Genomic DNA, 24,715 nt, shown 5'->3' with positions numbered 1-24,715 from the left:
AATTTCAAAATGAACTTAAGTAACTAAACTGTTATAAACCTACTTTTTAGCACAACTAAGTATGTTACGCTGGAGTAAGTTAAAATAACATAAAAATAAATAGTCATACTTGTCTTAGTTTTATAGTTTAATTCCTAAAATAAGACGTTTAAGAGCAAACGATGTTTTGCATCTCGTTATAGACAAAGACATATCGATTGCATTTTTTGCTGGTTATTCAAATTTTATTCAGAAAAATTAGTCATGACTAATGAGTTTATTCATCAATCATTATTCAAACATTTTTATACATTTGCATAATGAATGATGAATAATGACTAAATTTTCATATGAATAATCATTCAGAATAAATTTATTCTGAATAAATTTAGTCATGAATAAAATTTTCGTGAATGATGCCCATCACTGTATATATATACCTGGACACCGAAGGGACGAAGGAAAGTACTTTAACACGTTCACGCCGGGAAAAGTGAAAATACTGGTACGGAAAAAGAGAAAATACTGGTGGAAGAACTATTTCAATATTGGATAATGTTCGGGAGGAGTTAATCTATTCTCAACATTAACAATTCACTGTAAGGAAATTTATCATGGCGAAGAAGCAATTCAATATAAAAATTACATCCGTTAAAATCAATTGGTCGTCATGGATTTTTATTATTCCCGGAAAAAAACTAAAAAATGAAATTTATTTGTTACCAGTTTTTACTCCGGTGCCCTACCACGATGAGACAATCTAGCGTGACCCACCGGTGGGTCACCCCGGCGTGAACGTGTTAAAGGTGGCCTAGGGCCCTCACATTTCTAGATAAGGTCCTGACTACGATTCCCTGAAAGATGTACAAACGGGGTCTTAATAAAGATTTAAGAAATTTAATTTTTCCTCTGCAGCTGGTGATCAAAAGGCTGGAGCATTAAAAAAAGTTGGAATAAGCATTGAAAATGTGCACGCTGTGTATTCTAAGAAAGGCTCCAAAGAATGGAAAGCACTATCAGGACTAAATATAGAACTGTACGAGGATCACATCACAGCTCTACTCGGACACAACGGAGCTGGAAAAACAACTACCATGTAAGATAAACTCATTTATTCTATACATTACGAAAAAGGTATACATTTGCTCTAAAATTCTCCAATATTTTCTTTTGCCAATTACACGGGGGAAAAACTTCGTGTTGCATTTATGCAAATACTTGACATAGACCACCAACGCCTCCTGTAACTGAAAGTCTCCGCACGGTCTCTTAGACGTAGTCCGATCAGACCATTAGGAAGGTAAACCAGTTTACAAAAGAGCCATTTTGTAGAAAATCTAGTAAAATTAAGAAAGTGGTAGAAAATATATCTTTAAAAATTTGTTTATTTTATGAATATGATTGGTTTGTCTTATTTACTTGTCAACCACCAAAAATTCAACTCTCAAATATATATGATAAATTTCTCCCAATTACTTTGAAAACAGAATTTGGGCTCATGTGCTCAGCTGGTTCACTTTTTGAATAGTCTGCGCAGACTACTTATAAAAAACCGTGTGGAGGCTTTCTGTTGTAGGAAGTGATGTTTTGGCTGCCAAGCAATTTTACGCCCCTAAACTCTCCTTGAGGAATACCTTCCCTTTGACGCAGAGCGACTCTACTCGAACAAGATCACCGAGATTGCTGCCTGTGTACTTTCAGCCCTTGGGTATATTTGATCTTCCGTGAACACAACACCACCATTCCCACCACTTGATATAACAGAATTCAAGGGTGCGGATTTCAAATCTAAAATTAATTTTGCTCCTTAAGCTAAAGATTTTTTTAAGACATGTTTAGTTATTTTTTTTCAAACTTTGGAAGATTAAAAACCTTACATATAGGTATAACAAGGGTTAGCGCAAAAGTTGAGAAAAACTTCTGGGGAAGTTAGTGCGTTGAGACCCGTGCCCGAAAATATCATGACAAGGGATGCATCCCTAATATGATATGTTCAGTTTTCAAATAGTATTTTAAAGTGCATTGAGTGCAAAGGATTAACTCACAACCTCTCCATAGTGCGTAAATTTGAATTTCACCCTGATTTGCCCCTCTCGGTCACTGTGGTTCTTTTTGTTAATTTTTTCATTTTTTTTCGCTCTCTTTCGGCTACTCTGGTTTTTTCTAGTTTTGTTTTAAACCTTTATTTTTCCATTTTTTGCTAGCAATTTTTCGTTTTATATTTTAAATCACTTTTTTTTTCTCCTTCATTTCTAACAAGTCTTCAAAATGAGTGCCTGTCTTTGAGCGCTTGAAACATGCCGACTTTTAATTCTAATTTGTATATTTTTGAAGAGAATGAACTTTTCAAGCAGTAATATCGTACCATTTCAGTTTCTTTGGATTTCTTTTTATATTTAATTTAATATTTATTATATTATAGCGTTGAAGATTTTAAAATAACCCATTATAATTTTTTGTTTTTTATTTTAGAAAATTACTCACCGGAAGAATTCCACCTACGTCTGGAAATATCAAGTTATACGATTTGGACATACCCCAACAACTACCTCTGGCTAGAAAGATGATAGGATTTTGCCCACAGAACAACACTCTCTATGACAAGTAACGTTTACATTTATTTTGAATATTTTTATTCCTCACCTCTGGCGGCAAAGATGATAAGGTTTTGCCCACAGAGTAAAACACTCTCTATGATAAGTGAAGTTTACATTTATTTTGAATTGTTTTATTCCTTACCTCAGGTTAGAACGATTATAGGGTTTTGCCCACAGAACAACACCCTCTATGACAAGTAAAGTTTAGATTTATTATGAATATATTTTATTCCTCATTTCTGGCTACAAAGATTGCAGGGTTTTGCCCACAAAACAACACTCTCTATGTTAAGTAAAGTTTACATTTATTTTGAATTGTTTTATTCGTCACCTCTGGCTACAAATATGATTGGGTTTTGCCCTCAGAACAACACTCTTTATGACAAGCAAAGTTTACATTAATATTGAATATCTTTTTCTTCACCTCTGGCTACAAAGATTGCAGGGCTTTGGCCACAGAATAACACTCTCTATGTTAAGCAAAGTTTACATTTATTTTGAATTGTTTCATTCGTCCCCTCTGGCTACAAAGATTACAGGGTTTTGCCCACAGAACAACACTCTCTATGTTAAGTAAAGTTTACATTAATTTTGAATTGTTTTATTCGTCACCTCTGGCTACAAAGATGATTGGGTTTTGCCTCAGAACAACACTCTTTATGACAAGCAAAGTTTACATTTATTTTGAATTGTTTCATTCGTTACCTCTGGCTACAAAGATGATTGGGTTTTGCCTCAGAACAACACTCTTCATGACAAGCAAAGTTTACATTAATATTGAATTTTTTCCCTCACCTCTGGCTACAAAGATTACAGGGTTTTGCCCACAGAACAACACTCTCTATGTTAGGTAAAGTTTACATTTATTTTGAATTGTTTCATTCGTCACCTCTGGCTACAAAGATGATTGGGGTTTGCCCTCAGAACAACACTCTTTATGACAAGCAAAGTTTACATTAATGCTCATTTTTATTCTTCACCTCTGGCTACAAAGATTACGGGGTTTTGCCCACAGAACAACACTCTCTATGTTAAGTAAAGTTTACATTTATTTTGAATTGTTTCATTCATCACCTCTGGCTACAAAGATGATTGGGGTTTTCCCTCAGAACAACTCTCTTTATGACAAGCAAAGTTTACATTAATATTGAATTTTTTCCCCTCACCTCTGGCTACAAAGATTACAGGGTTTTGCCCACAGAACAACACTCTTTATCTCAAGCAAAGTTTACATTAATATTGAATTTTTTTCCCTCACCTCTGGCTACAAAGATTACAGGGTTTTGCCCACAGAACAACACTCTCTATGTTAGGTAAAGTTTACATTTATTTTGAATTGTTTCATTCGTCACCTCTGGCTACAAAGATGATTGGGCTTTGCCCTCAGAACAACACTCTCTATGACAAGTAAAGTTAACATTAATTTTGAAGTTTTTGTTCCTCATCTCTGGCTCGAAATATGACAGGGTTTTGCCCACAAAACGAAACACTCTCTCTATGACAAATAAAGTTTGCATTCATTTTGATTTTTTTCTTCCTCACCGAAAAAAGATTGTTTTTAGCAATCCCGTTATTTTATTTACCCCTGTCGTACTTAAATAATGTTCCGATATATTTAATTCACATTTACTTAAAAGATACATTATTTTTAAACTATTAATAATAAGCATCTACGTTTAATTTATATAAAGCCTTGCCAATTTCTATCTTTAAAATTATTCTATTTTTAATCATCTCAACTTAGTGATTACCCGTTGTAACCTAAGTTTTCCATTTTTGGCTAATAATTGTATTTCAAATTCAATAACATAATTTTTAATTACCTCACACGCCATTGCCACTAAATTTCACAACGTCGTTTGAAAGTATTGCATTTAGCTAATTTTTAAGGTTAAGGAAAACTTCTGCACTATAAATATAGGTAAATTGCTTACAAACCGATACGAGAATTTTCGCTTGTTAATCATCTTCTCGGTACACATTTAAATTTTTCTTTTTCTATTTTCAGGTTAACTGTCAAAGAGCATTTGTATTTATTTGCACATCTGAAGGGCCTACTAGATGCAGAAAGCATTGAAAAAGACGTCGAAGGGTAATAAGCTGCTACAAATATTATAAAAGATAAACATTTTAACTTATCCAAATAGATTTTTAAAAAATGCATTCTCACAACAGCCTATTGTGGGCCAGGGGTTTCATGTAATTTAAGGATTTGCGATTTCGTGACCAAGGGTATGATGGTGATCACTGACCACCTTTATTTCACAGACACGCCGGAACTCTTTTATCTGAAGCTGAATCTCACCAAAGATAGTACTTAAGTGTTTCATTTTGGCAGATCATTGCATTAACTACTGCGCCATCTCAGCTCTATCCAAAAAGAAATGTAAAATGAAGTTTTAAAAAAAATCACTTTCTCGTACGTAACAGATGCTAAGAAGTTTAAAATAAATCACTTCAACAAACAAAGCCGGCGTTGAAATATAAAGCATCTATATTTTTCATTCTCTCTCCCATTTATTTACTCACTAGCCGCTTAAGGCGGACAGCAAGAAAGTATGAAGTTTTAAAAAAAATCACTTCCTCGTGCGTAACAGATGTTAAGAAGTTTAAAATAAATCACTTCAACAAACAAAGCCGGCGTTGAAATATAAAGCATCTATATCTTTCATTCTCTCTCCCATTTATTTACTCACTAGCCGCTTAAGGCGGACAGCTGTCCGCCATGCTAAAGGTTTTCACAAATAAAGTTTTTTAAAACATAGCAGAAAATCTGAAGATTAGTGGACAATTACAGTGTTCCTGTCCTGCAATTTTGTCTTCATATCCAGATGAACAGCAAAAAATATATCAAAACGAAGCGTTCTATTGAGTATAGTTAAGTGCGGCGAGCTCTCTGCTTATCGCTTATAGCTCTGCGTTTCAATAGGTAAGGCTTAATTTAGGTTGGGGCTGGGTAGATAGCACAAGCACCAAGCGTTCTATTTACGTATCGAATATGTTGCCACATTTTTAATACAAAAGTTACAAAACTATTAAAAAATGCATAAACTTTTCTCCACTTTGATAAACGTAAACTAATGCGAACCTTACAATTAAATTATTAATTCCTTCGTATATTATTGGTTTAAGTTGTCGAAAATTAATATTTCAATTGTAAGGTTCGCATTAGCATACATTTATAAGAGTGGGGAAAAGTATATGCATTTTTTAATAGTTTTTTGAATATGGCTCTTTGAAGACGAAAAAGCATAGATTTTCTTACAAAATGACTGATAACTAAAAAACTAATCCAAATTTTTGAAAAAGAAAAAAAATACTTCTTCATGATGTCAAAACACAATTATGTGCCGAGTTTCGTGCCTGGGCGAGGCTTCTGAGGCGGTATATTGTGATTACAGGCAGACAGACAAACAGACACACACACAGCCGCGTTTATTATTATGTATAGATTTACTCCTCCCCAAGTATAAAATGGCACTTGATTTGAATTTGAATATTATAAAATAAATCATTTTATAGTAAATTTGTGTTTGATTTGAAGTTTTCTCTGGGAAGAAATTTTTATGAATTGCCTATGGCAAAGAATTTTGAAATTTAGCTAATATTATTGATATTTGGCTAATTTACTGGCTAATAATTTGAAGATCTTAGCTTGGGCCTTTGCTTTACCATATTAAAGAATTTGATTCTGGTTTAAGTTAGCATTTAAGGAACAGAAAGTAATGAGTACGTGACACCTCAAAAACTAATCTTCAGCATCTATGAAATGGTCATATACGCTAAACTTAACCTTTAATCTCCCAGACTCTTATTTTACATCTATGAGAAGAGTGCCTTTCGGAAAAATGTAGTAGCAGGTTTGTATACCTGCTACCACACTAAATTATATGGCTTGTCCACGATTACTCTATGACAGGCAGCCCAATACAGTTCAGAAACACAAATAAAATTATTAAAATAATTTGCTGCATTCTCAGCTACAATGTCAGTAAGTCCAAGACAGCAATTCAGATGATCAGTGCTCATGTCAGAATCTGTCACGCAGAATGGCATAAGTCCACCAATCCAATTAAAAATTGTTTTGTTATATTTTTTCCCATAGTGCTCAAACCACTTTTTACCTGTTTGCCTTGCACCTGCTTGTAGACACTTAGGAAAGTTCTAATTTATGAAACAGAAATTACAGAAAGTTTGCATTTCTGTTGCTTCATTTGTGCTCCATTTACGTTGCTTTGTTTTGTTCATACATTGCGCAAAGCATGCCCTGTTCTAATAGAATATATTTATACTCTTCAGCATGGTGAGGAATTTGAATCTGGTTGACAAGCAACATGAATGCAGCGAAAAACTGTCTGGCGGACAACGAAGGAGACTGTGTGTGGGCATAGCCTTTATTGGTGGATCAAAAATAATCATCTTAGACGAACCCACAAGCAGTGTTGATCCTGTGGCGCGTAGAAGCATCTGGGATCTCATATTAAAGTATAAAAAAGGTACTTAGTTCCTGACAAAAAAAAATTTCTCTTATAACTTCATGTAAAACACTTGATTTTTAAACGCATGTTTGTACTTTTTTAATATTTATTTGCAGGAAGAACTATTTTATTCACAACACATCACCTTGATGAAGCGGATATATTAAGTGATAGAGTGGCAATACTACACAAAGTAATTATTTCAGCAAATCTTATTTAGTTTTTTTTTTTTTTTTTTTTTTTTTGAAAAAAATCTAATCAGCCTATTACCGCTCCACAACTCTCTTTTAAATGTTCTTTATCCAAAACAGAATTCGTTTAACCATACCAAGCAGTAAAATTAACTCCAAAGCTAAATTTTCAACTGCAAGTCGTGGTGGCTCAGGGGATAGAGAGAGCACTCGTCTCCCAAGGAGATGACCTGGGTTCAAACCAAGCGATGTCTTGGCGATGCGAATTCCGCACACGGCTCTCACCGACCACAGTGCTGACGTAATATATCCTCAGTGATAGACGGATCATGGATTAGAGTTTCCAGCCAGGCTAACGTGGCAGGTTTTCGTAGTTTTCCGCTCTAAATGCGGGTTAGTTCCATTAAAACGCCCTCCATGGCCAAATTTCTTTCAAAAGCCAAATTTCTCCCAATACTTGATCCAGGAGTTCCCTTCTCTTCTGGATTGGGTTCAAAATTACAACCCTACGGAGTTAAACATTAGTAGTCATAAATCCAAAATATTGGGTCGACTGTTCAACGACGGTTATTAAATAAAATAAAAAACTGTTACAAACGAAACTCTTAATTTTCTCCAATAAATAAGGCATTGTTTGAAGTTTTATTGTTTTAAAATCCTAAACACATTTATTGCGATACTTAGTCATAAAAAATGAAGTTTTTAGAACTGTTACCAATGAACGTCATTAGTCTTTTACATTATTGAAGATTATTTTATTTATCCGTTTAAAATACGAAACCAAATGTAGATTTTTTTTTAATTATTTATTTTACTTTTTTTTTTCTTTAGAGTCGCGACGATTACATTCATTTAAAATTGAAATGCAAATATTCTTAGAAATAAAAATTACACTTCAAAAATTCATCCGATCATTAGATCAAAAATTATTCAGGGCAGACCGTTTTTTTTTTCGCGCACTGTACGTAAATTGTTATATTAGTGTATTTTATAGAAATTCTCTAATATTTTACGAAAATATTTCATAAAAACATTAATTGAATTATAAAAAAAATTAATGATAAAAGCATTGAAAATTTTTCAACATTAAAAATAAATATTTAACATATGTCTATGATAGGGCCGTATGTTGTGCAGTGATTCCCCATTGCAACTGAAAGTTCGTTTTGGAAGCGGTTATCGTCTCAGCCTTTTTCCTGGATCGGAAAAGCTGGAGCGAGATGATCGAGATTCTGGTCGTGCTTCATCTCTCACTGGAACAGAAGATCTCATCAATGGTGAGTTACAAAAGCTGCAAGTAGTTGATCTATGAAATGACAAATAATAGACCGTTAAAATGAAAAATAGACAATTTCAAAGTTATTTTATAAATTAATTGATCATGAATAGCTAAAATATCTCGAAAAATACATTCTATCCCTAATGCGGATGATTAATAATTGATTAATAATAAGGAAAAGCAGATGATATAATTTATTATTGCTCAAACTAATGGCTACGTTTAAAAGCAACGCAATAAAGCGTGCACACATGTTGTTCCGATATCAATGGAGAACTAGTTAAAATAATCGTTTTAAATCGTCTGCCAACTCTTGTGAATATAATAACTGCAACTCTGGCTGGTTGCTAGGCAACCAAACGACTTTTTCTTGTTATTAATATTTTGTTTAACGCCTGTGTATGTCAGTGGAAATAAAAGAATACAGTCGCTGTAAAAGCTAACACACGTCATTGCAAAGCAACTATAAGCTGTTTAAAACTTACTAAATGCAGCTAGAACCGCTTTAAAGAACTTTCCAAAGACGTATTTCATATTTTAATGATCAAGTACTCGTTATTCTATAAAATACCTAGTTAAATCGTAAAATTCATAATTTTATGTACTTTAACTGACCTGTCTAGTTATTTCATGAAATACCTAGTTATTCTATGAAATAACAGATTTCACACTTTAACGGTAAAATGCATATGTTGAAGACCAATTGGAAAATCTGGCTCTTTGCAAATTGCCGTCATCATTTTGCAATATGCCTTCAAAGCACACTTCAATAAACCTGACAAATAACGCCAACAGTTTTGTAAAGCTATAGATTTTCTATTTAGCTAACTACATTACATATGTAATTTTGTACAAGCTTATTGTCTAATTTGTAGTGAAGGAATTAAACGTTTTGCTCTGAAAATAATCTATTTATAGGATAAAAATCATAGGTGCCACTCTTCAGTCATGAGAACTGAAATCATCAGTCTTGAGAAAAGATCAGTGGACTGATTTTTCGTCCTCCAATAAATATTTATTGTAAATGAGTTTTTTTTAAAATTTAGTCTTTATTTACAAACACACTTTTCCTTTTTATTTAAAAAAATTTAACAATTATTTAATGTTAAAATAAATAAAAACAAATTTATGAAGAAAAAAAAATACTTTTTTTTTTCAAAATTTTTGCAAAATGATCAAGCAATGATGTTACTCCACAATGAAAGTTTGCGATTGACTGAATTTTAACATCTACTTGTTCAAACAAATTAATTGATGAATTACTGTTAAATTTGAATCTGCTTGAGTTCGTATTTTTTTCCTTATCTCTTTAAAATACTAGGCAAAATTACATTAGGTTTATTTTTCAAAATATCAAATTTATAGATCTAGGGCAAAATATTACTACCACAATTACTTAGTTTTCGTAACTACTATTATGAAAATTGAACTCAGTGGTACGACAGCCCATAGAGGGCCAAAGCCTACTGTGCTCATCTCAGTTTCCTTGACCTCGAACCCAGGACTTGTGGCACGAGAATGTGAAGCACTACCACTCGGCCACCGGGTTTCTATTTATGAGGAGGAAGTATAAAATAAGTAGAAATATGAATGGTTAGTGGTGTAATTAAGCAATTGATATAAAAAGCAAACTTTTTTCTGTTGCAAAAAACTAAATTGATAAAATGAAGAAAAAAATATACATTTTTTAGAAAAAATAATCAACTATTGGTATATAAGATTTGAGCCATTCCCATGGAAAGTGAGCTATAAATTTCGAAAAATTTCTTCTAAACAGCGCTGTGTTAATTGGTCAAAAAAAAGTTTAATCTTGAAAAAAAAATTTAGTGGCTCGCATGTAAAAATGCATCTACAAATATTTTTTCCCCAATGCAAACCCGATCAACACTCGCCATTCAAGTATCAGTAGGGCAGATTTGTTAATCACTCTTTCAAGAGCATATTAGGTGGGGCAACGGGGCTCCCACAATAAGGAGAGATAGTAGAGCGAATGAAAGAACATACATGCCTTGTCCGGGATTCAAACCCAGGACCTTTCTCATGTAAGGTCAGCTCCTTGATCACTACACACTGCGTCTGGAGACAAGTCTACCAGAATTCATTTTATATCAAGTGGGAGCAAAATATCACCTATGTGTTTTACTTATTATTTATGTATATGTATTTTACTTAATAATATAAATTTTTTATTTGTTTGAAATTACCTGAGGTTAATATTATAACATATTCAGTGGACAGCGATGGTATAATGGAATTCATCCAAGGTTATGTCCCTGATGCAACACTTCTGGAGAATGATGATAGTCATTTAGTAGTGAGCCTGCCCGCTGAGCCTTTGACCACCAAACCCCTTTCAGAATTCTTTGCCCACCTTCAGAAATGTCTTCATTTGTGGGGATTCAACAGTTGCTCCTTGTCCAGTGCTACACTCGAAGAAGTAGGTGTCATCAAATTTCATACATCTTTTAATACATTCCATTTCCATTTTTATTCTAATTTATCTTTTACTGCAGGTGTTCCTGACGTTATGTCGTTTGGAAGATGCTAAAGTTGCTCACAGTTCTGATAAATATCATGATACATCACCCTTTCGTGTACAGAAAGCGAGTGAATCGATTTTCTTCAAAGGCAATGAAAATAATAATCCCAAAAACAAACGTGAGTTTTCGTTCAGTTTTTATAAAATCTTTTTAATTGTTAAGGTAATATTAGGGTTGTAATTTGTCCGGGAACGAGAAAATAATGATTATAAACCCCTTTCCTTACTAGCTTGTTTCGGGAAGAAATAATATATTCGTGACTACTACCATCACCTCCTATATCAGAGAGCCCCCACACGATTTTTTATAAGTAGTCCTCTCAGACTATTCAAAAAGTGAACCGGTTGTGCGCATGAACCCAAGTTCTATTTTAAAAGTAATTGAGAGAAATTTATCATGTATATTTGAGAGTTGTATCGGTAGTGGTATACAAGTAAGAAGAGAAATCAATCGTATTCATAAATTAAGCAAATTTTTACAGATATATTTGCTACCACTTTCTTATTTTCATTTGATTTTGCATTAAAGGGCCTTTTCGTAAGCTGGTTTACCTTGATAGTGGTCTGATCGGACTTCCTACAAAAAACCGTGTGGAGGCTTTCAGTTGTAGGAGGCGTTGCTACTAGTCATTAATAGCAGCAAACTCATGTGTTCGAGTATAATAGGTTATAACCAAGAAAAAGCATGGTAAAGACCTATTTGAAAATTAGCAGAAAAAGTTTTACTTGGTAAGAAAGCCCTGAAAAGATTTCATGAAAATCTTAAAACGACGATGTCATCTCGACTTAACGCACAATTCCTTTATTTTATTTTGTATGAAGGGTTGAACAGCTGACCCATTTTTTAGTTTGTGACTAACAATTTTCAACTACGTAGCCTCTTATTCTTGATTGAAAATATTGATAATACAGGGGGACACATTTTTTGTTGCATTTATGCAAATGTATGAACTTACCTGATTCGGTAGTGGGGATATCAATTCTGAAGCTAGTTTTGGTCAGAAAGCTATAAATTTTCTTAGGAATGATATTTTTAGTTTAGTATATTCTTCATCTGAATCTAGAAGTTTATAAAGAACGTATATGTTTATATGCATGTAATACATAAGACAAAAAACATATGACCTTAACACATGGCATAATAAACTGAAATATATTTTCATCTTCTTCCTACCACTCCTTATGTAGCAGAGAAGGGGGGACACTTAGTATTCACTCGAATAAATTTTAAAAAATCCTGCATAGGACTATATCATTGAATCGCATAAAAACTGTAGCTTGTATAGAGAAACCGATTTCAGATTGAAATCAGCGTGGCGAAAACAAAGATTAGTTCGAAAATCTCATATAACAGAACACAAAATATAATCTGTTTCCCAGTACTGTAACACGACGTATTATCTTTGATCCGATGCTTATTTTTCGAGATATCTGACCAGTTTCATAATTTTCAAACATTCATGCAACCGGCAGTACATTTACAGGTACTTTAGTTCTGTAACAGTGAGCTGGAGAAAAAAGAATAAGTATGAAAAATCTTTATTCGAATTCTACAAGATAAAAGCTAATAACAAAACACTTAAGTAACCCAATTTTTTTTTTAAAAAAAACCATCTTTATAATAATAAAAATTTCACGTGTGGGTGAAGAACAAAGTGGTAGATAATAAATAAAACTCAGCTTTTACGCAATTAACCTTTAAAAACTATTAGAACCAGTAACTCAATAGTTAAACGTAACTAGTAACTCGGTTTTTTTTTTTCTTGATATTTATCTTAAAAGCGTAACATGCGTGTTTAATTTGACATAAATCATGCCGTTGATATTAAATTACACTTAAATCGCAAGATGACCACTACTAAGTATAAATACCCTACTACTTTTTCCATAAAAGTAATTTTTACATGACAACAAAATTTTGCGTTTTCGCAACAGTTATTCTGAATAAGTTACTGACACGTTACATTACCTGAAGTAATTATTATTTTTTCATTTACAGCCGTTGCGATTGAAATGACTGATTCAAACTACACAGAAAGTTCTTATTTCTGTTTAAAATACAACCAGATGTGGGCTCTTCTCAGGAAACGCTATTGGCACACTAAAAAGAATTGGAAAGCTCTCTTATCCAGCATCGTGATGCCTTGTGTCTTTATTGCCTTGGCCATGGGATTAGCTGTAGGCAGACCTCAAAAGCCTCCGGATCCTTCCATTCAGCTTAATCCTGAACTTTATTCCACTAAAGATCATAAGACCGTGTCATTTTACTCGTAAGTATTTATTAAGGAATACGATTTGTTTATTTTTTATTATCCAATAGTGGCCAGTCACGAAAAGTGGCACATTTATGAAAATACCTAAATTGCTAGTTCATCTTTCTTTCCTTGCCTACCCTTTAATGGGCCATTTATTTATAGTGAAGGTAAATTAAAGTATTTTTGGAATTGAAATTGATATAAGAATAGTAATTGATGTAAGAAAAAAAACTCATTTAGTTAATAAAAAAATCTAAATTTCGATGCCATTTTTTTTGTTGGTAAGAATATTTACCACGACCTATTCGGAACTTGTTGACTTTTATTTTTCGTTATTACCACTTGGTTATTATTACTTAAAAGAAGCGGTGTCTGTAGCATCCTACAATAAATTTTATATTTTTATACGCGTTGGTAAACTTTTTTAAAATCAAGCTCTGACAATAAGCAACATAACTTGTCAACTTTAAAAGTACTAAGAAAAGGCACTCGTGAGCCTTTTAGGAGGACAATTTTTTAGAATTCTAAAATTTCATGTACAGGATATTTTTTTATTTGCTGTTATAATTTAATTAGTAGTAAGAATTTTAAGTGAACAAAATTCTAAGAGACACTGACAACTGGGGTTGAACTCCTGTTTAGGATAAGCAGCGTTATAGCCAGTTGGAGTGTTGTATCAGCTGCGTTGTAGACAAAATAAATTACAAAATTTAAAACTTTGAAAAGATCCTTTCAAACTGCTATCTGTTTCTAACTGCCGAATATTTGGACGATATTGATTTTTATTTGTTTTAAACTTATATGCTCGATTTATTTGTGTTGACAAAATTCGATAAAATTCTTTATTGTGTTTGTTTTGATTTAGAACTGATTAAGCATTTAAATAAACCAGATTGAACAATGTATAGAAAATAAACTTTCGTCAACTTAAAGAAAACTTTCAGCTAGTACTTTACAACATACTTCTGGGTATAACAAGTTACTTTTGAAACAGTACGATTTTATAACTCTCACAACATATTTGTTACATAATCCTATGTCAGATCAAAACAAAACAATTAGTAGGGCGGGATGAATTTTCCACGATGCCATTAAATTGCTATTTTTCCCTAATATTTTTTAACAGTAGTTAAAAAGAAACATGTTAATTTCATAACCGATAAGATTCTGACACAGACACGTAGAAACGAGAAAAAATGACAATAAACGCAACAGTTACTTTAACTGTACTGTAAAGGTTGTAAGTTACTGATTTTTTGGATCGTTTTTTTAAAACTGATATTGCAAGCAATGAATCTAGTCACTATATAGATTAAGTTCAAGCATCACATAAAACAAAATTATGAAATATGAACATAAATATGAAAATAAATATGAATATTGAGGTTTTGTAAACATTAAAAGCAATGTCTAAATGTCTAATAAATGGCTTTTTTCTTACAGATGGGGCGAACCAACACCGTTTCTCGGTAGTACATTGCTTCATACGTTGCGAACCAACTATTCTGGTGCTGAAATCTGCAATAGGGAACTTGAAAAGTATAAGATATTATAATTTCAATTTTTCTCATTTAACCAATACATAATAGCCAACCTTATTTTACATCTTTAAGCAGAGCTGCCAACTATTACGCTTTTTGCGAAATGTTTTATAGAGTGGTAGACAACTAAAAACTAAAGCTTTCAGTATTTTTGGTAACTTTCTAACCTCTTAAAAGTCTCACTCAAATGGAGTTTCATATAACCCTTTGAATCATTTACATGTAGTGGAAACTAAAATAACTTTAAACCATATTTAAAAAGCAAAGAATTATACATCAAAACATAAACTGAGCTACCACTACCACTAGAAGAAAATTTTCAAAGAACAGTTGAAAGATGGCAGCTTTGTCTTTTAGTATGTTTTTTAAACGCATTAAAAAATTAAATCATTTACTTACAAAAAATTTTAAAACTCACCCAGTAAAACGATACCATACTCTTTGAGACCATCATCAATTAGAAAAACGTAGTACATCAACACTCTGAAATTTAAAATTTCTAAATCTTAATATTTAGTATCCATATTATTTTATGATTGTTAATTATTATATTAAACAAAATATTGTATTATACACATCTGCAACCTTTTGCGATTTCCGAATAATTATTTCCCAATCGAAAGTGAAAGACAAATTAAAATGCAATGAGATAACTGCTTGTGATGTGATATGGATATCTCCATCCTGATTGGCTGTTTAAACGTGGCATTTGTTTACGTTAGCAACAGTTCTTTCCATTCTATTTCGAGTTAGTCAAGTCCGTCAAGCATCAATTTTCGTAAATGATATATTCTATATTCTTACACAAAGATTCTTTCACGAAGATTTCAACTCGTTCATTATATATTTCTTTCTTAACACAAAGACAGGTATGAAGTCATGTAGAACATAAACAAACTAATTGTGCATCGAAGTTTCACCTTATCTCTAGAAACTTTTAAGCGAATCAAAATTTTCTGAACACAATTACACATTTTCTTTCCAAAAAATATTTCCATGCAAAGAATAATTTCTAGTATAAGACGCAGACGAGAATGAATCATATTTCAGCAAATTCTATGTGCGATACGCGCTGTATTTAATTAATTTCACGTATGTATTTTATTATCATTAAAAAAAAATAGAAATGTCCGTTCAGTTTTAAGAAATTGGTAGTAAAATAAATAGGCTTACAACTATTTTAGAATGTTCGTAGTAACCAGAATATTTTAGAACTCCCACTACAAAACCGAAATTCTGAGATTTTAACTTGATAGCAAAAGCTAAAATAGTAAATTTAAAACTTTTCTATATGGAATAAAATTGGCATCAGTGGCTTACAGCAGCGGTTCTTAACCTATGAGTCGTGACCCAAAATTAGGTCGCAAAGCATATTTCTTGGGTCGCGCTGAGTCGAACCAAAAATTTTAGTAATACACCAAATAATAAGTAATACCAACAGCGTTTGGATGCACCAAGTAGTAGTGGTTTTATAAATTCCGCCAAACAAGCTACACTTGCTTCTTTTCATGTGGCTTTGCATATTGCAGACAAAAGAAACCCCATAATATTGCTGAAAAACTTATAAAACCTGCTGCCATTGACATGGCACGTATCATGTGCGGAGATGAAAGTTCAAAGAAATTACAAAATATACCATTATCAAATGATACAATTCGTTTACGAATTAATGATATGTCATTTGATATTAAGAATCAACTTATTTCTGCTATAAAAATTGCTGGTTTATTTAGTATTCAACTGGATGAAACGACAGATGTAAGTAAAGATGCTCAACTCATGGTTTACGTGCGGTATCCAGGTTTAACAGATATACAGGAGGACATTTTATTTTGCAAACCAATGTCAACAACAACTAGAGGTGATGGATTAAATTGGAATCATTGTTTCAGTATTTGCACCGACGGTGCAGCTGCCATGACAGCATCTCAAAAGGGATTTTCGACAAGAGCAAAACAAATGAATTCACAAATTATATCGAATCATTGTTTTTACATAGACAAAATCTTGCTTCAAAAAAATTATCACCCGAATTATGTATCGTTTTGGATGAAATTGTTGCGGTAGTCAATTTTATCAAATCAAGAGCTCTTAACTGAAGAATTTTCCGCGAACTGTGTTTCGAATCTGGTGCAGAATACGAACATTTATTATATTATTCTGAAGTTAGATGGCTTTTCCGGGGCAAAGTTGTTCAAAGAGTTGAGGGAGTTGAAGTGGATTACTCAAGTTGCTTATTTGTCAGATATTTTATTTGAAATAAATAATCTAAATACGTCTATGCAAGGACGTAATCATACTATTATTAAATTAACTGAAAAAATTACATGTTTTAAAAATAAACTCAAATTATGGAGAAATAAGGTTGAAGTAAAAAAACTTGCTTCATTCCCGACTCTTAATTTACTTGTTGAAGACAATAATATGGATATCACAGATTTTGAAATACAGAAAATTATTATTAATCATTTAGAAAAACTAATAGCAGACTTTGATCGATATTTCCCTGCAGACGATGTTTTGAAATATAATTGGGTTCGAATGCCATTCAATTTTGATGTAAGTGATTTGCATGAGGAATTTGTTAATATTAATCAATTTCAAGAACAATTAATAGAAATACAAAGTGACCAAGCACTTCGATACAATTTCTACAAAAACACTGAATCTTTATGTGCTTTCTGGTTAAAATTAAAAACCGAAAAGCCAATAATTGTTAAAGAAGCCCTAAAAGTATTATTGCCCTTTTCAACAACATATATGTGTGACGCTGGTTTTTCGGCTCCGTGTGTAATCAAAAACAATTACCGGAACAAGTTAAATCCTGAAATAGACATAAGGTGCTCCTTGACAAGCATTCAACCGAGGTTTGAAGATCTTTCAAAATGTATTCAAGCACAAGGTTCTCATTAAAACTGTATGACTTGCATTTAAAATTTAGAAGACTTAACATATGTATTGATATTTCTTTTTTTTAGGAATAAGTTAAAATGTCTATTATTTTCAAAAAGTTATAAATATATTTTAATTTGGTCAATAAAAATTATTAAAAACACTTGATTATTAGTTAAATTTTCCTTGGATCGAAAAGTACTTTTGTTTATCCTTATTTTTAAAAAAAATAAATAAAAAATTTGTAAGTTAAAAAAATCATCATCGTAGGATTGAAGATTTTTTTAAAATGCGATCTAAATTAAAGCAATGAAAAAATTTTGACTTTTTTTTGGGTCGCGACATGAACATATTTCTCAAATTTGGGTCGCGGCTTAAAAAGGTTAAGAACCACTGGCTTACAGAGGTGGTTGTATAAGATGCTTGATGCAAACTCCTTGATTTAAATGCTCCTGAAATGAGGAGTTCTATCTTTGAAATTAGAGAAAAAAAATTTAATTTTAAAAGAACGAAAGACCTGAAGCCACATTTTACATTTTTACATATAAATACAAATACATTATACTATAACTATATTGTTAAAAAAAATAATGCTTACATTTTTTTCATGAAATACGAGGAATATTTAAATCTTCATTCTTTATTTTTTTGAAAATTATATTACGTTCTTCACAAAGTACTTTGCTTGAACCAAGTATTTACTTATTAAAAAATTAATTTCATCTGAAAAATGATAGAGTTTAAGGGTCTCTGTAGTCGACTCGACTGGAGGACACTGAATGGTATTGTTTTTATAATTTAAGCATTGTGCTAACCTTGATATAGATCAAACATATTTCACTGTACCACATGATGGTTAAGTTTCTAAATCAAGTATTTTTCAGTTTTGTCTTATTAAAAATCATTGACTTTTCAGCTGCCAATATTCAAAAGCGGAGTCTTTTCTGATGAAAGATACGTCACCCAAATGCTTATGTGAACGCGAATGCCCAGCCAATGTAGTTGCACCAACCTATTCCTTCTCTACAAGAGACCAAATAGTGTTCAACTTGTCTGATATTGATATACCTCAATACATCCTCGACTCCTTCCTTCAGTTCAATGAAAGAAGGTAAATTACTTTTTTTTTATGAGCCACACTAAAATTGATAAAATGTCTTCCCCACAACAGAGTCAATGACACAAAAACAATTTAAACGTTCTTTCTCGTACCAGTTTTAAATATGAATGTAGACTTTTGTGTATTTATTTAATTATTTTGGAAAGGTAGGGTAAACTTACCAGTGATGAAACACTACCCAGTGAAGGAACATTTCATATATATTGATTAAAAATAAGAATTTGAAAGTTTATCTTTAGATTGATTGGTAACAATAGCTTACTGTCAAACAATAGGAAGTCATCTAAAAATGTGTTGGATTACCTGGTCAAATAGTGGAGAACTCTGAAAAAAATTTTGAATTTGTTATTATGTCTGTAACACAATGTTTCTTTGAAAAAATTACAAGGTGAGCGTTTGTATTTATATGTTTGAAGTAGAATTAATTGCATGTAATAGTTTTATTTTTCTCACTGTGAAAAAGAGAATTCAAAATATAGTTATTGAAGTTACGTTTTATTTTTTTTTAAGCATCATAGCATACACTGGATCACCAAACGATGAAAAACTAGTGAAGGAACAAGTGTTCCTTCACTGGGTTTTTTTCTAAGTTAATGAAAATAAAAGATAAACTTCAATTTTCTTGTACCTTTAGTGATGTCCCGCATCAAAAGTATGTTAAAAATACGAAAAACAACTTCTAACCAGTGAGGNTATAACTCTCACAACATATTTGTTACATAATCCTATGTCAGATCAAAACAAAACAATTAGTAGGGCGGGATGAATTTTCCACGATGCCATTAAATTGCTATTTTTCCCTAATATTTTTTAACAGTAGTTAAAAAGAAACATGTTAATTTCATAACCGATAAGATTCTGACACAGACACGTAGAAACGAGAAAAAATGACAATAAACGCAACAGTTACTTTAACTGTACTGTAAAGGTTGTAAGTTACTGATTTTTTGGATCGTTTTTTTAAAACTGATATTGCAAGCAATGAATCTAGTCACTATATAGATTAAGTTCAAGCATCACATAAAACAAAATTATGAAATATGAACATAAATATGAAAATAAATATGAATATTGAGGTTTTGTAAACATTAAAAGCAATGTCTAAATGTCTAATAAATGGCTTTTTTCTTACAGATGGGGCGAACCAACACCGTTTCTCGGTAGTACATTGCTTCATACGTTGCGAACCAACTATTCTGGTGCTGAAATCTGCAATAGGGAACTTGAAAAGTATAAGATATTATAATTTCAATTTTTCTCACTTAACCAATACATAACAGCCAACCTTATTTTACATCTTTAAGCAAAGCTGCCAATTGTTACGCTTTTTGCAAAATGTTTTATAGAGTGGTAGACAATTAAAAATTAAAGCTTTCGGCATTTTAGATAACTTCTTAACCCTTTAAAACCCTCACTCAAATGGAGTTTCATATAGCCCTTTGAATCATTTACATGTAGTTGATACTAAAATAACTTTAAACCGAATTTAAAAAGCAAAGAATAATACATCAAAACATAAACTTAGCTACCACTACCTTAGAAGAAATTTTTCAAAAAACTGTTGAAAGTTGGCAGTCTTGCCTTTTAGTATGTTTTCTTAACGTGGTGAAAGATTAAATCATTTACTACTTACCAAAATTTGTTAAACTCACCCAGTAAAACGATACAATACTCTTTGAGGCCATCATCAGTCAGTAAAACATGGTACATCAACACTCTGATATTTAAAATTTATAAATCTTAATATTTAGTAGCCATATTATTTTATGATTGTTAATTATTATATAAAAAAATTTGTATTTTACACAATGACATCTTTTGTGCTTTCCGAAAAATTATTTCGCAATAGATAGTGAAGGAATAATTAAAATGCAATGGTATACCAGAGATGTCAACTGCTCCGGACACGCCGAAATAATTAAAAAAAAACGGTAATTAACTGCAAAGTAAATTTTGCAAATGTTTGACAATTTTTGCTTACTTTTTGAAAGGCATAGCTCAACCTAAGTATAATGAAGTGGCGAATAATATAAGCCTACGAATTATTTAGAAATAGAGGTGGATAAAAATCTACTAAATTGAATTTATTAAACCAATAATCACAATTGATAAACTACCACTTTAAAATATATATTTTCTGTCCGGAGCAAGTTGTCATCTCTGGTATACCTGCAAGTGATGTAATATGGGTATCTCGATCCTGATTGATTGTTGAAGCGTGGTATTTGTTTACGTTAGCAACTGTTCTTTCCATTCTATTTCGAGTAAGCCAAGTCCGTCAAGAATCAATTATATTAAATGGTACATTCTACATTCTTACACAAAGATTAATTGACGATTATTTCAATTCTTTCATTATATATTTTTTACCTAATACAAAGACAGGCACAAAATCATGTAGAGCATATACAAAATAATTATGCATCGAAGTTGCCAGGTACAAAAAAGAGAAATATATTTCTGTTACAATAAAATACATAAACAAATAATAAATCTGAAATTTTTTGCGTATTTCTCCTTTTCTCTAAAAACTTTTAAGCGAATCGAAATTTTCTGTACACAATTACACATTTTTTTCTCCAAAATTATTTCGATGAAAAAAATAATTTCTAGTATAAGACGTAGACGAGACTGAATCATATATTAAGTTTTATACCTTAACAATTAGATATCTGTTGCACATTAGTTGTTTAATACATAGGTGCACATTAAAGTTATTGTAGCCCGAATTCTTTAATATGCAATTAAATATCTTTAAAAATCTACTTCTTATTTTTATTTGTAATTCAATACTTTTGTTTTGTACAACTTGGTAAAAATCCGACAGTAATATTTAATGTTCCTTCAAACATAAAAGAGTTCTACATAAAATTTTGTTAAAGTTGCGACCCGCCATTTGATGTGTGTTTTTAATTGTGGCCCCCGGCCTCATGTAAGTTGGAAACCCCTGATATAGATCAAACATATTTCACTGTACCACATGATGGTTAAGTTTCTAAATCAAGTATTTTTCAGTTTTGTCTTATTAAAAATCATTGACTTTTCAGCTGCCAATATTCAAAAGCGGAGTCTTTTCTGATGAAAGATACGTCACCCAAATGCTTATGTGAACGCGAATGCCCAGCCAATGTAGTTGCACCAACCTATTCCTTCTCTACAAGAGACCAAATAGTGTTCAACTTGTCTGATATTGATATACCTCAATACATCCTCGACTCCTTCCTTCAGTTCAATGAAAGAAGGTAAATTACTTTTTTTTTGAGCCACACTAAAATTGATAAAATGTCTTCACCACAACAGAGTCAATGACACAAAAACAATTTAAACGTTCTTTTACGTGCCAGTTTTAAATATAAATGTACTTCTTTGTATTTATTTATTTATTTTGGAAAGGTATTAAAGGTTCTACAACATCTAGTAAACGCTAAAATAGTCTTATTCTGTGAATAATCTTAAATTGGATTCGAAATCTTGTCTTCGAAAAATAATAAAATTAATTCAATAATTTTGAAACTTCATTTCCCGAATGAACTAAAAAGAGCTAGATCTACACCTCCTACGACAGATAGCCTCCACACCGGCTTTTATAAGTAGTCTGCGCAGATTATCTAAAATACGAACCAGTTGTGAGCATGAAGCCAAATTTTATTTTTAAAATAATTGGGTATAATATAAAAAAACACAACTACTTCCACTTAGTAGGAATAACATTTACCATGACGCAATGCTAAATTCTATACCACTATCCACATAAATCCCACTATCCACATAAATCAATTATTAATCAAAAATCGAATATCAATTACTTTTCTTTATAATGCAATAAAATCTGGCGAGCAGCTATTTAAACGATCAAACACTTCGTTTGTTTATTTGTGGCTTGAAGTTAGGCTCGCAGAAAATGCCGTTCATGGGTTAAATTTAGTAGGAATAACACAACCTGTGACGTAGGCTATAGTATACCCAATTAAGAGAAATATATCATATATATAGTTCGTTCACCAGGAGTTGGCACTTGGCTCCGCCTTCATCACGTGGTATCGGATGATATTATTTCGCTATTTTGGGAAGAAGGATGTGAACAAGGCTGCTATTTGGTGATCGTATGACAAAAATATTTATTTCGCAATCTTCATGTGCATATTTTGAGCATGTGCATTTTATTTCATAAACTTGTTGATATTTATCACCTTTTGTTGAATAGTTTGTTCTTTTTGAGACATTTTGTCGGAAAAAAGTTTTTAATTATAAATTAGCTAAAATAACGAAAGGTATAATGGCTGATGATAAAGCGAAGTAAGTGACTGAAAAAGAATTCACTGTTTGTGTTTGGCCATCACCTTCTACATCAGAAAACCTCCATACGGTTTCTTATAAGTTGTCTGCGCAGAATATTTAAAAAGTGAACAGTTTGAGCGCATGAAACCAAATTCTATTTTAAAAGTGACTGAGAGCAATTTGTCATATATATTTGAGAATTGAATGTGTAGTGGTAGACAAGTAAATAAGACAAACTAATCATATTAAAAAATTAAACAAATTTTTAGACATCCTCTTACTCCCCCGCGCTGAAATGAGCTCTACGTCCGAGGAGGTGGTGCCAAGTGCCAACTCCTGGTGAACGAACTATATTTGAGAAGTGAATCCGTAGTGCTAGACAAGTGAATAAGACAAACCAATCATATTCATAAATTAAACAAATTTTTAGACATATACTTACTACCGCTTTCTAATTTTTGATAGATTTTCGATTGAACGGTTCTTTCGTAAGCTGGTTTACCTTTATAGTGGTCTGACCAGACTACCTATAAGAAACCGTGAGGAGGCTTTCAGTTATAGGAGGCCACTGAATTCACTGGATCTTATTTTAATTTTAGCTAATAGTTTGGATTTTTATTTCCCTAAACTCATTGCAAAAATCCTCCATTACTCTGAGCTCGTTGCAGGCAGCTTAAAACAAATCAAGTTCAGTAAAAAAATTTCTGATAAAACTTTAAATCATTCATTAAAGCTAATTATGTTTTGTGTGTCTAGAAAAATTTTGCAAATTGTCAATAAAAAAAATAAGACATTTTTAAAAATGTTAATAACATGTCATCTGGGTATGATAAAAGTTGATTTTTTTTTTCGTATTCCTTGTAGCTACATTATTAAATATACAATTTGTTTCACAGATTAAGCTATTTGAATATTTAAATGAAATAAGAAAGAAATCGAAATATTTAATGTAAAATAATTATTTCTATTAATACACATTAAAAAATGTAATGATATTAAATAATTTAATAAAGTTTATTTATATAACAAAATATAAGAGCTTTTTATCTGTGCAATTTTAAACAATGATTAAAAAATACATTCAAAATATTCTTTTTTTTTTAAAAAAAAGGAACATTTGGTAGAATACGACAACCTGTTGTTTAAAGATCTTTATTAGCATAGATGAAGATTTTATGTCAATAAACTGCAATTAGCAATAAAATATTTTTATAGTATTAATACTGCTTTTCCTTTTGAACTTTTTTATAATTTTACAATTCAATTATAAATTATGTAATGAAATTATATAATACATTATTTATATCGATGGAAAAGGTATTGGGAAAAACATAAAAGCATTTCAATTATCGAATATAAAGACTTCCTGGGCATTGTTTATTTCAAAAAAAATTTTTTAAATATTTAATTAAACTAGTCAATTCAAGAAAAATTATTTAAAAATGAGTCTGTATTTTCTTACAAATGGAAAAGAATATTACCATCTGTGTTATTGTATCAATAGCTAAAATATCTATAAAAAAATATATTCTGTTTTGCACTCGAATAAAAGCATAGAGCTCATAA

At 31.5% G+C, this 24,715-nt stretch overlaps 1 protein-coding gene across 1 annotated transcript in view; it reads left to right on the top strand.

Moving 5' to 3' along the window:
• Window positions 1-24,715, top strand: part of LOC107441908 (uncharacterized) — a 208,420-nt gene that overhangs the window by 132,886 nt on the left and 50,819 nt on the right. The window contains exons 54-64 of the mRNA XM_071181726.1: window positions 895-1,075; window positions 2,452-2,583; window positions 4,585-4,668; window positions 6,876-7,072; window positions 7,171-7,247; window positions 8,366-8,522; window positions 10,756-10,961; window positions 11,038-11,182; window positions 13,063-13,333; window positions 14,762-14,857; window positions 18,668-18,862. Of these exons, the coding sequence (XP_071037827.1) occupies window positions 895-1,075; window positions 2,452-2,583; window positions 4,585-4,668; window positions 6,876-7,072; window positions 7,171-7,247; window positions 8,366-8,522; window positions 10,756-10,961; window positions 11,038-11,182; window positions 13,063-13,333; window positions 14,762-14,857; window positions 18,668-18,862 (1,741 nt within the window). The remainder of the gene's footprint in view (window positions 1-894; window positions 1,076-2,451; window positions 2,584-4,584; window positions 4,669-6,875; window positions 7,073-7,170; window positions 7,248-8,365; window positions 8,523-10,755; window positions 10,962-11,037; window positions 11,183-13,062; window positions 13,334-14,761; window positions 14,858-18,667; window positions 18,863-24,715) is intronic.

This window comes from Parasteatoda tepidariorum, chromosome 6 (assembly GCF_043381705.1).
Source record: "Parasteatoda tepidariorum isolate YZ-2023 chromosome 6, CAS_Ptep_4.0, whole genome shotgun sequence".
Lineage (NCBI taxonomy): Eukaryota > Metazoa > Arthropoda > Arachnida > Araneae > Theridiidae > Parasteatoda > Parasteatoda tepidariorum.
This window is presented reverse-complemented; position numbering and strand designations above follow the sequence as displayed.